We start from the raw sequence: 10041 nt of genomic DNA, 5'->3' as shown, positions 1-10041 counted from the left end.
GGGGGGGGGGGGGGGGCGACGCTGCCGCAATCACAGCAGGGTGTGTGATGGAACAGGGCTTTGTCGGAGCACAAGGGGACCGTCTTCCCTGCGGCCCATATCTACCATTCCTCCGCTTTGTCGCCGAGGCTAGCTTGGGCTGCGCGCCTCCTGCCCCTGCGGAGGACCTAGCTTCCCAGTACCGCTGTCCAGGAGACACACCACCGCGGGTAACTCAACCTTCGGGCTGTGGTCTCTACGGCGACGCACACAGTGGCTTAGAACACCCGGTGGCTCCAGCGCGCCCCCTGCCGGCGCGGCCTCGGGTAGAAGCAGCGGAGGGGGGCTGGACTGCGAACCCCTGGCGGGAGGCGCGGCTTCCGGGGTCTGCCCCGGAGGTGGAACTTCCGGCGGCCCGTGCGCAGACTCAGCTCCCCTTCGAAGCCAGCCCCCAGCATGTCCGAGCTCGCGGCCCGGGGCCGCCTGTGGCTGCAGAGCCCCGTCGGGGGGCCACCCCCCATTTTCCTGCCGGCCGGTGGTCAGGTCCTGCTCCTCGGTCGGGGACCCCTGACCCAGGTGACGGACCGGAAGTGCTCCCGAAACCAAGGTGGGCGGGCCCTGCGGTCCCCCGGGGTTCGGGAGGGGAGGTTGTGCGGGACCGTGAGCTGACCCGGCCTTAGGTGGTGCTGGGAGCCTTCGTCCCTGGGCCGGGGGAGGGTGCTCACGTCCCTGGGACGTCCCGGGTGGATCAGGGTGCACCCTCAGGACCGGCCCGAGACTAGGACTGGCCAGTTTGTCAAGCAGGCAGCCAACCCTACAGATGAAAAGCGTTTGTCCTGCGCTTAGGCGAGGATCCGGCACGGTGGTGACCCTAGGGATTTGGAGCCCATCCTGTTCAGAAATAAACTGCCTAGGGCCGGCCGAATGCCTGTCATCCCATTCTGCGGGTGGTAGAGGCTAGGGGATCAAACCAAAGCCAGCTTTGCGTACTTGGCGAGTTTCAGGCTAGCCTGCGTTACTTGAGGCCCCGACTCCGGAAACAAAATAAAGGAAGGAAAGGAGAAAGTGCTTCCTACATCCCCTGACATCTCCTGCGAGGGAAGCTGTGGTCTGGAGCCGACCACAGCCCCCGTTCTAGGTGCAAACCCTGAGTCCACCCCCTTCCCCTCAGTGGAGCTGGTTGCAGACCCTGAGACCCGGACCGTGGCGGTGAAACAGGTACCAGCACTTTAGCCGCGGGCTGCAAAGTCCTGGGGGAGGGGCCACAGGTCTGATAAGTGGCTTAAGGGTCTGACTGGGAGGTTCAGCAAAGTACCCTACTGGGTTTTTCCCTGGAGGGGTGGAGCCAGCCCTCGCCCCTCCCTCTTTCTCTGCAGCTGGGCGTTAACCCTTCGACCGCTGGGGCCCAGGAGTTGAAGCAAGGGTTGGAGGGCTCTCTAAGGGTGGGGGACACCCTGTATCTGGTCAATGGCCTCCACCCGCTGACCCTTCGCTGGGAAGAGACTAGCACGCCAGGATGCCAGTCAGATACTCCACCCGGTACCCCTCCGGTGACCCCAGAGGAGGAAGATGCTGAGCCTCAGAAAAAGCGAGTGCGGAAGTCACCCTCAGGCTGGGAGAATTTGGAGAAGTTGCTCGTGTTCACAGCACCTGGAGTGAAGGCCCAGAGCAAGGTCAGGACACCTGCTGCAGTCGGGGCACCCTTACTAAAATGTGCAGGCTCCAAACCTAGGCTGATCCCAGCCTCAGAGGGCTGGTGTCAGCTGGTGAGGAAGGTCAGAAGTGACAGCCACTGTCCTGGTTTGTGGTGACACAGGTGGCTGCCTTTGATCTGGATGGGACCCTCATCACCACACGCTCTGGGAAGGTCTTCCCCACCAGCCCCAGTGACTGGAGGTGAGGTGGTACACAGGAAGGGATTGGGCAAGTTTGGCGTTCTCTGGACCACACATCACCCACCACTTTCCAACTACCTTAGGATTTTGTACCCAGAGATTCCAAAGAAGCTCCAGGACCTGTATGCAGAGGGCTGCAAGGTGTGTGGGCTGAATGCATAGCAGTGCAGGAGACTCTGGGGGGAGATCAGAGTGCCTCTTCAGTGACCCTCTCTGTCCCCAGCTGGTGATCCTCACCAACCAGATGGGCATTGGGCGAGGGAAGCTGCCAGCAGTGGAATTCAAGGCCAAGGTGGAGGCTGTGCTGGAGAAGCTGGGGGTCCCCTTCCAGGTACAGCCAGATGGGGTCTGAAGGGCTACATGAGGGACAGATGCCCAAAGAGAATGTGCAGGGCATGGGGCAGGGGCCTTGGCTGGGGTAGTGCTGGCAGGAACTATCCTGACCTGACCACCATGGGGCACCTGTTCTGGGACTGGTGAGGTGTGGTGCATCCAGAGAGAACTGACAGGGCCTAAGGATGCTGTGACCCTGCCACCTCCACAGGTGCTGGTGGCCACCCATGCTGGCCTGAACCGAAAACCAGTGAGCGGCATGTGGGACTATCTGCAAGAGCAGGTGAACACGGTCCTGCCTCCTACCTGGCCTTCCAGTTCCCACCCCGCTGCCCTTGCCCTTTGTCCCAGCTGTCAGTCCCCGATGTGGACAGAGACCAGCACTCTCAAGCTCTGGAGGGCAGGGTAGCTGAGAAGTTGCTGTCTGTGCACTCCCTGTCGGGAGTTTGTTGCACAGGGGAGCAAAGACAGGCATCCAGGTGGCCACCGGAAATACCTAGGCTATGTAGGATGAGGCTGGGCAGGCTGGCCAGAGGTCTGAGCAGTGTTATGGAGGAGCCTGGAGGTTGACAGGGACGTGGAGTCAAGGAGGCAAAAGTGACCTACAGGCCACAGGCCCTGAGTTAGAGGAACCTGTACCAGGTTGAGGGAAGCAGGGGAGACCCTGATTGAGGCCACAGTCCCTGGGCAGAGATTGTGGGGTGGTCCCAGCTGACAGAGTACTGAGCACCAGGTACCCAGGTGTGTCGTCCCCTCCAGACCCTGCTGGCTCGTACTTAGAGGCAGGTGGTAAAAGACCTTGCCAATAAGGAATTTCTAATCATCTATCTCTGCAGGCCAACGAGGGCCTACCCATCTCCATTGGGGACAGCATCTTCGTGGGAGGTGAGGAGCCCTGAGTGCTGGGGGTGGCTGGTACTGAGACCCTCTGGGTGCTCAGTGGTGGACCGGGTGGTTACCTTGCCCATTCAGATGCAGCAGGACGCCCAGCCAACTGGGCCCCAGGAAGGAAGAAGAAAGATTTCTCCTGCGCAGACCGCCTGGTAAGCTTGTTCTTAGCATCTGCCCGTAGCCTCACACACCTGCGTTGCACAGCTGATCCTTCCTGACCCGTCCTGACCTCCCTCCTCAGTTTGCCCTGAACCTCGGCCTGCCCTTCGCCACTCCAGAAGAATTCTTCCTTAAGTGGCCGGCAGCCAGCTTCGAACTCCCAGTCTTCGACCCAGTGAGGCCCACGAGGAAAGGGAGGGGCCCCTGGATGTTGTCAGTCCCACACCCCCTGACCCCCTTCCCCCTTCCAGAGGACCATCTCGCAAGCTGGGCCCCTCTGCCTCCCGGAATCCAGCTCCCTCCTCAGCTCCAACCCCGAGGTGGTGGTCGCCGTGGGATTCCCTGGGGGTGAGATGCGCTAGCCCCACCTGCAGCTGCCCCAACCCCTGGGGTCCTGGGCACCTCCTGATGACCACACCGTCCCCACAGCCGGCAAGTCCACCTTCCTCCAGGATCACCTGGTGTCAGCCGGATACGTCCACATCAACAGGGTAAGCAGGGCGCCTCAGTCTCCCGCGCCCCCCGACCCCCTGGCTCTGCAGCCCTATGCCTGACCTGCCCCGGGTCCCACAGGACACCTTGGGCTCCTGGCAGCGCTGTGTGAGCTCTTGCGAGGCTGCGCTGAAACAGGGGAAGCGGGTTGCCATTGACAACACCAACCCCGACGTCCCCAGCAGGGCCAGGTACTGGGTGCGCGAGTATGGGTGGGGGTGCTGGGCCCCGGGGGGCGGGGGGGCGCGAGGGACCCATGGCAGCCTGGCCTCTGCCGGCAGGTACATCCAGTGCGCCCTAGCCGCTGGCGTACCCTGTCGCTGCTTCCTTTTCTGCGCCACGCTGGAGCAGGCACGCCATAACATCCGGGTGAGCGCCTAGCTCCGCCTCCCCGCCCCCGCCCCCCGGGCCCCGCCCCCTCGCCTGACAGTTGTCCCTGGCTGTCTGCAGTTCCGAGAGATGACTGACTCCTCGCACGCGCCAGTGCCGGACATGGTCATGTTCAGCTACAGGTGCCCGCCCGGGGGGGGGGGGGGGCGGCCGGAGATTTTCCATCTTTTCCCCCCGCCTCACCCCTCTCCTGGGCCGCAGGAAGCAGTTTGAGCCACCTACACAGGCCGAAGGCTTCACCGAGATCCTGCAGATCCCGTTCCGGCCTCGGGTGCAGCCGGCGCTTCAGCGGCTGTACTGCCAGTTTTCAGAGGGCTGAGCCCGCCAATAAACCTGCTGCTCCCAGGCCTGGCTTGCTGGGGGGGCAGACCCATGGGACCGAGCGTGGGCTGGGAGGGGACCACGTGCTCCAGAGTTGCCAACAGCTTGGCCCAAGGTGCCACGTAGGACAGAACCTGGGGCTCAGGTGTGGGGCACGGGGAAGCAGGGCAGGGCGGAGCAGCCTGTGGGGTGCCGCTGGCCACAGCTCAGGCTGCAGCAGCTCCTGAGGCAGGCCGCACCACTCCTGCCTTCTACCCACGTAGTGGTGTGCAGCCCCCTAGACGCCAGGACCCAGGCCAGGAGGGCTCTGCACTGGGAGCTGCACATGACTGCACTGCAGGACATTGACCTGCAGGCTGGAAAATAAGCGGGGCAGCACGTGGGGTAAAAGGCTTTATTAGGGAAAGATAAGGGGCAAGAAGAACATCCTTGGAGACTGCAGGACGCTGTCCTCCATGGTGCTGGGCAGGTGCAGGCCCCAGGTGCCCCTCAGAAGCATCTGACCTGGGGGGCAGGGATGCCGTGGGAGGGGCCAGCACAAAGTCCCCTCCACCAGAGACAGGATTTGGGGGAAGGGCATCCTAGTCTCGTGCTGTCACGCAGGTGGTGTCTTTCTTTCAAATGGTCTTCCTGGGGCCTGCGCCACCCTGCTGCCGCCCTCCACCACCACTCACCAGTCTCCAGCGGGCCTTGTCCGGGACTGTGACTGGCCCAGCATGGGGCACTGCTAGCCGCCCATCTGCAGAGAAGCCGAGGGAGGGTCACCTTTGGGGCAGGGGCAGGGGCAGGGGCGAACGCACAGGAGGCGGCCTCACCCCTCGCTGCTGCTGCTCCTGCTCCAGGCTGCGCTGCAGCACTTGCTGCTGGTTGGCGATGACACGACGGATGCCATTGACAAAGTTGCTCTGGTCGTGTGGGATGAGGCCAATGAAGATCTTCTTCTCAGAGGAGTAAAGCAGCATGAGCACACGCACCTCACACGAGGCCTTGTAGGAGAAGTGAACGCAGCCAGCCTGGGGAAGGCATGGGTCAGGACCTGGGGTGCACAGCAGGAGCTGCCTGATCCAGACCCCAAAAGCTCCCAAACACCCAAGGGCAGAGTGGCATGCGCCTCCCCCACTCCTACTTCCCATAGCCATCCTTCGGCACCTTAAAGGTCCTGTTCAGGGGTGGCCAGGTCAAGGGGAAACTGAAGGCCAGCCACACAGGCTGAGGGGTAGCAAGGACTAGGGGGGAGCTCTGAGAAACTCTGCACTGGACAGCCTGGTGCTAAGGAGGGAACCCATGGCATCACCCACACAACCTGGCAAGGTGCTGCCCTGTCCTGAGTGACAAGCCTGGATCCATCTGAGGCTGCAGGGCAGGGTATGGGGGTGGGGTGGGAAGCCCTGGGGCAGGCTGAGGCCCAAGTCCCTCACTGAGACCCCAGCTCCTCGAGCCCCTCCCACCACATCTGCCACTCACAAAGCCATTGTCCATGATTCGGCACAGGCTCTTGAGCGTTTCCATGTCCTTGGTGAAGTGGAACTGCACCAGGCGTGAGTTCCGGAACAACGGTACCAGAGTAGTCTGTGGGAGGGCCGAGGGCTCAGCGCCAACCCACCAAAGCCCCCCTTCCCAGGAAAGCCCTGAAGATCATCTTCCCTTGTGCAGTGCTGGTCCCCCAACCACCCCATGCCCGTGGACCTCACCAGCAACTGCTGTGGGATAAGCTGCATGTAGAGCCTCCGAGGCCACTGCTCTGTCCTCCTACAACACCAGACAGCCGGTGGGCCAGGTCCTCCCCAGGCACCCCCACTTTCTGCCCCACCCTCCTTCCCCAGCACTCACAGGATCTCCCCTTGGTTCACGTAGACGTGGGACGGCAGCCACCGTTTGGACCGGGTGTGGGGCTCAGGCCTAGGCTTTAGGGCAGAGCAAGATGGCGGTTCAGGTACAGGGGCAGGGGGCCAGCAGCCCACACAGCCCCCACTGCTCACCTCTTGCCATTCCATGACTCCACTCCACGCCAGGAACTTGTTATTGACAATCTGGACAGGCCCGGAGTGGACACCTCCAGGTCCCACAGCCTGTGGGGTCGGGGTAGGGACCCCTCCATCATTGGACAGACAGTGGTCACCCTCTAGAGCCTTGCTCATTCCTCCCACCCGGCCTCCTCTGCCAGAACCCGCCCTGGAAACCCAGGAAGCCACTTCTCAGCTCAGGCTGGATGAGCTGCTTCCTCCCAGCTCCTCACTCACTGCTGCCATCAAGTCACACTCATCCATAGGGGTGCCCCACTGGCACACCTGTTTACGGGTGGTGATGACCTGCCGAATGGCATTGACAAAGCCACTCTGGTCGTAGGGAATGAGGCCCATGAAGATCTTCTTCTTGGATGAATACAGGAGCATGAGCACACGCACCTCACACGGGGAGATGTGGGGGAACAGCATGCAGCCCGCCTGTGGACAGGGCTGTGCTTAGAGGCCTGGCCTGCCATGCTCAAAACCAGCCCAGCCACGGCCACTCCAGGCTCTCCCAACCGCAGGCGACTCACTGTTCAGCACCACCTCAGCCCCACTGGCTGGAGCACAGGCACATATGGGGCAGAGGCCCTGCTAGGCTGTCCCCCTCCTTCCCCTCAGGACCCCAGGGGGCTGCTGGGTTAGGAGCAGATAACAGGGCAGGCCAAAGCCCAGCTCTGTTGTCTTAGCTAACCCAAGGCAAGCCACTACCTCCCAGCTTGAGGCCTCAGTTTCCCCTTCTGTAAGGAGAGGTAACAGCACATAGTGACTGCCACTGTAGTGCTCACAGTGGCCGGCGCACCTACCTGCAGACCACCCCACCCCATACCCTACTGGCCATCCTGGGAGACACCACCCACAGTGCTGTCAGCCTAGCTTTCCAGGCCCTGGGGCTCAGGCAAGGGGAGCCGCCTGTACAAGGTCTTGGTGACCCATCACCCATGGAGGTGGCCAAGGGGGAAAGCCAGGATGAGCCTTGAGTCCAGTCCTCAACATCCTTAACTCCCGGCTTTGCCATAGGCTCACAGGGACTGATCTCCCACCACACACAGACCCACACTGTGCTCAGGTGACCATGGCGGGGTGTGGGGGGGGTGTCAGTCAGAGACTCACAAAGCCATTGCCCATGATGCGACAGAGGCCCTTGAGCGAGTCACAGTCTCTGTTGGTGAAGTGGAACTGGGCCAGCTGGGAGTTCCGGAACAGGGGGCCCAGTGTGGTCTGGGGAAGACAAGGGGCAGCTAGCTGATCAGTGGGACAGAGATGGGCCACGGTGGGGCACTGCTCCAGGGGTGGGCCGGGGTTCTCACCAGCAGCTGCTGTGGGATGAGCTGCATGATCAGCTTCTGGGGCCACTGGTCGGTCTCTCTAGAGGGTGGAAGAGGAGCCCAACTCAGGAGCCCCACGGTGAAGCTTGGCACCCCAGGGCACCCCTCCCACCCTAAATAAGGAGCCCTGTGGAGTGTGGCACCCCAGGGCACCCCTCCCACACTCACAAGTTCTCGCCCTGGTTCACATAGGCCTGGCAGGGCAGAGTGCGCTTCAGCTTGGCCGTGGAGTCAGAGTAAGGTCTGCGCTTCTGTGGGTGGGAAGGAGCCGCGAGGGCTCAGCCAGGGGTCCAGGGGGCCCCAGGCTGTGCACACCCCGAGGCCCCGGCCCTGGGATCCAGGCTCACCTCCTGCCACTCCAGCACACCGCTCCAGGCCAGCAGCTTGTTGCTGAGCCGGTGCTCATTCACTGCCAGCCCCCCGAGGGAGAGCCCTGGTGAGGAGGGCCCAATGGGCCCCAGGGCCCCAAAGACCCGAGCTCCTTCCTGTGGCAGAGGGAGAACGCTGAGGGCACGAGGCCGGGCACACACCCTGGTGGAAACCAGACCCTAACCCTTCCTGAGAAATCAGGGCAAGTGGCCCACTGGGCCCTGGTCCCAGAGGCGCCATCACCGCATTTCCACCTGACCAAGTCACCAAGCCCAATATGGGGCAGCTGTACACCCCCAAAACCAAACTCGAGCTCCACCTTCCCTGGGAATCAAGACACGGCCTTCCCTAGGAACCAATACAGGACCCTTCAAGAAACAGGGAGACGCAAGGAAACACGGGGGTCCTGAACCGAAATTGGAACGCACTGCCCCAGGCGGGGTAAACTCTCAAAGAGGCGTCAAACAAGCCAGCTGCACCCGCCTGACCAGACAGCAGCCCGGCAACCCGGCTTCCAGGCCGGAAACCTCGGATTCCCACGGCTCCTTCCACCTTCTAAGTCCAAGAGGCCTTCCTCCATTCCGCGCCCCAGGAGATATGCAGGAGTTTTCGCTCCCGTGGGGGCTTGAACACCCGCGCACCCGGCAGTGCGGAATTGGAGTCCAGGGTCTACACACACCTGGCAGAGGTGGTTGAACACGCACAGCTGCCCAACCTTCGAGTACAGGACATGTGCACTTTGCTAGGCAGATGAGCTCCCTGAGGGTCAGGCAGATGCTGGAGGGGGTTGGGGGGTAGGGGGGTACACTGGGACTCCTATAAAGGCCTGGACCTGTGCTTGCCTCAGAGCCCACACACACCTGTACCCAGAGCATCAGGAGGGATACACCAAGAGGAGGGGGAGCACGACAGGAGGGAGCACACCACTAGAAGTATACGGGGAGAGGGGACACCAGAAGGAGGGGGACACACCAGGAAGGAGCACACCCCGAGGAGGAGCACACCGTGGGGTAAACAGGGAAGAGGAAGACACACCAAGGGGGAGCACACCAGGAGGGGGAGCACGGTTAGGGGCTGCACTCAAGGACGCTCCCTTGGAAGCAGCTCCAGACAATCTGGCCTTGTTGCGCCCAGCACAGCGAAGCCAGCCACTCCTGCAGGTGAGTCTGGCGCTCGGGATACGCGTCTAGAGACCCAGAGAGCACCCCTAAACGACTACCAGGAACCGAGGATTCGTCGCACCGAGGGGTGTGTCCGCACCTCTATGGCTGGGCGACCAGGCCTCGACTGCCTCGAGGGCACCCCTGTCACAGAGTACTGGAGAAGGGGTCAGAGCCAACCCCGGGGGACGGTGCCCAACCGGGCAAGCATGCGCACAGTGTGGCTGCGCGGCGGCCATCACCAGGGAGCGTCCTGCAGCCCCAAGAAACTCCGGGTCTCTGGAAAGTGCGTGCGTGTCTGGAGGACTGACACGTTCGCGCAGCTTGGCCGCTGGGTGAATGTTTACCCCGAGGTCTGGGCGTACGGCGAGGCGGCCAACGACCTGGCCCAGGACAACGCCCCCGCGAGCAACAGCTGGGCGCGCGAGAACCGCCCCGCCCCCGCGCCTTTCCACGTCCCCAGCGCGGCCCAACTTTGCCACTGCAAAACACGCCAGCGCGCCCCCTACGCCCCCCGCACAACAAAGGGGAGCCGGCCACCCCGCCGCTCCGGCCCGCGGGCGCGGACAAAGGCGCACAGGGGGAGGGGCGCGGGCGGGGCTGGAAGGCTCTGGAAGCTGCAAGGGGCTCACCATGGGCGGGGCGGAGCGGGCGCGGATCCGAGGCGGCTGCGGGCCGCGGGGGCCGGCGGGCCAGGAGCGGGAGCGCACCGTCCGCA

At 63.0% G+C, this 10041-nt stretch overlaps 2 protein-coding genes across 9 annotated transcripts; one reads left to right on the top strand and one right to left on the bottom strand.

Moving 5' to 3' along the window:
• Nucleotides 1-371: 371 nt before the first annotated feature.
• On the top strand, nt 372-4485 carry Pnkp (polynucleotide kinase 3'-phosphatase). 8 transcript variants are annotated; one of them, XM_008845107.3, is made up of 16 exons: nt 376-586; nt 1118-1197; nt 1356-1652; nt 1796-1875; nt 1958-2015; nt 2098-2205; nt 2419-2490; nt 3044-3092; nt 3180-3250; nt 3340-3432; nt 3509-3605; nt 3687-3748; nt 3831-3940; nt 4013-4118; nt 4200-4261; nt 4341-4485. In XM_008845107.3, the coding sequence occupies exons 1-16, from the start codon at nt 436-438 to the stop codon at nt 4456-4458; spliced, it is 1614 nt and encodes a 537-aa protein (XP_008843329.1). In that variant the 5' UTR covers nt 376-435; the 3' UTR covers nt 4459-4485. The 8 variants fall into 8 exon arrangements, with proteins under 8 accessions (XP_008843333.1, XP_008843329.1, XP_008843326.1 ...); XM_008845104.3 differs by having other exon boundaries at nt 1317-1652; XM_008845109.3 differs by having other exon boundaries at nt 377-586; nt 1151-1197.
• A 355-nt stretch (nt 4486-4840) lies between these two features.
• Nucleotides 4841-10032, bottom strand: Ptov1 (PTOV1 extended AT-hook containing adaptor protein). Its single transcript, XM_008845228.2, has 13 exons — nt 9956-10032; nt 8142-8279; nt 7963-8045; nt 7777-7834; nt 7580-7687; nt 6749-6904; nt 6440-6529; nt 6291-6364; nt 6152-6209; nt 5925-6029; nt 5276-5473; nt 5135-5199; nt 4841-4964 (listed from the first exon to the last, which is right to left on the bottom strand). Exons 1-12 carry the CDS (start codon nt 9956-9958, stop codon nt 5188-5190), a joined length of 1083 nt encoding a protein of 360 aa, XP_008843450.2. The 5' UTR covers nt 9959-10032; the 3' UTR covers nt 4841-4964; nt 5135-5187.
• Between the last annotated feature and the right edge of the window lie 9 nt (nt 10033-10041).

This window comes from Nannospalax galili, unplaced genomic scaffold, assembly GCF_000622305.1.
Source record: "Nannospalax galili isolate Female #2095 unplaced genomic scaffold, S.galili_v1.0 scaffold960, whole genome shotgun sequence".
NCBI lineage: Eukaryota > Metazoa > Chordata > Mammalia > Rodentia > Spalacidae > Nannospalax > Nannospalax galili.
The sequence above is the reverse complement of the archived record's forward strand: the minus strand, read 5'-3'. Positions and strand labels throughout refer to the sequence as shown.

Coding starts and splice junctions, on each gene's coding strand:
- Pnkp (XM_008845104.3), top strand. CDS start 436: ATGTCCGAGCTCGCGGCCCGGGGCCGCCTGTGGCTGCAGAGCCCCGTC. Junction 2,491..3,043: donor GGGACTATCTGCAAGAGCAG/GTGAACACGGTC, acceptor CTATCTCTGCAG/GCCAACGAGGGCCTACCCAT. Junction 3,093..3,179: donor GGACAGCATCTTCGTGGGAG/GTGAGGAGCCCT, acceptor TTGCCCATTCAG/ATGCAGCAGGACGCCCAGCC.
- Ptov1 (XM_008845228.2), bottom strand. Junction 6,905..7,579: donor GCATCATGGGCAATGGCTTT/GTGAGTCTCTGA, acceptor CCCTGTCCACAG/GCGGGCTGCATGCTGTTCCC. Junction 5,474..5,924: donor GAATCATGGACAATGGCTTT/GTGAGTGGCAGA, acceptor TGCCTTCCCCAG/GCTGGCTGCGTTCACTTCTC.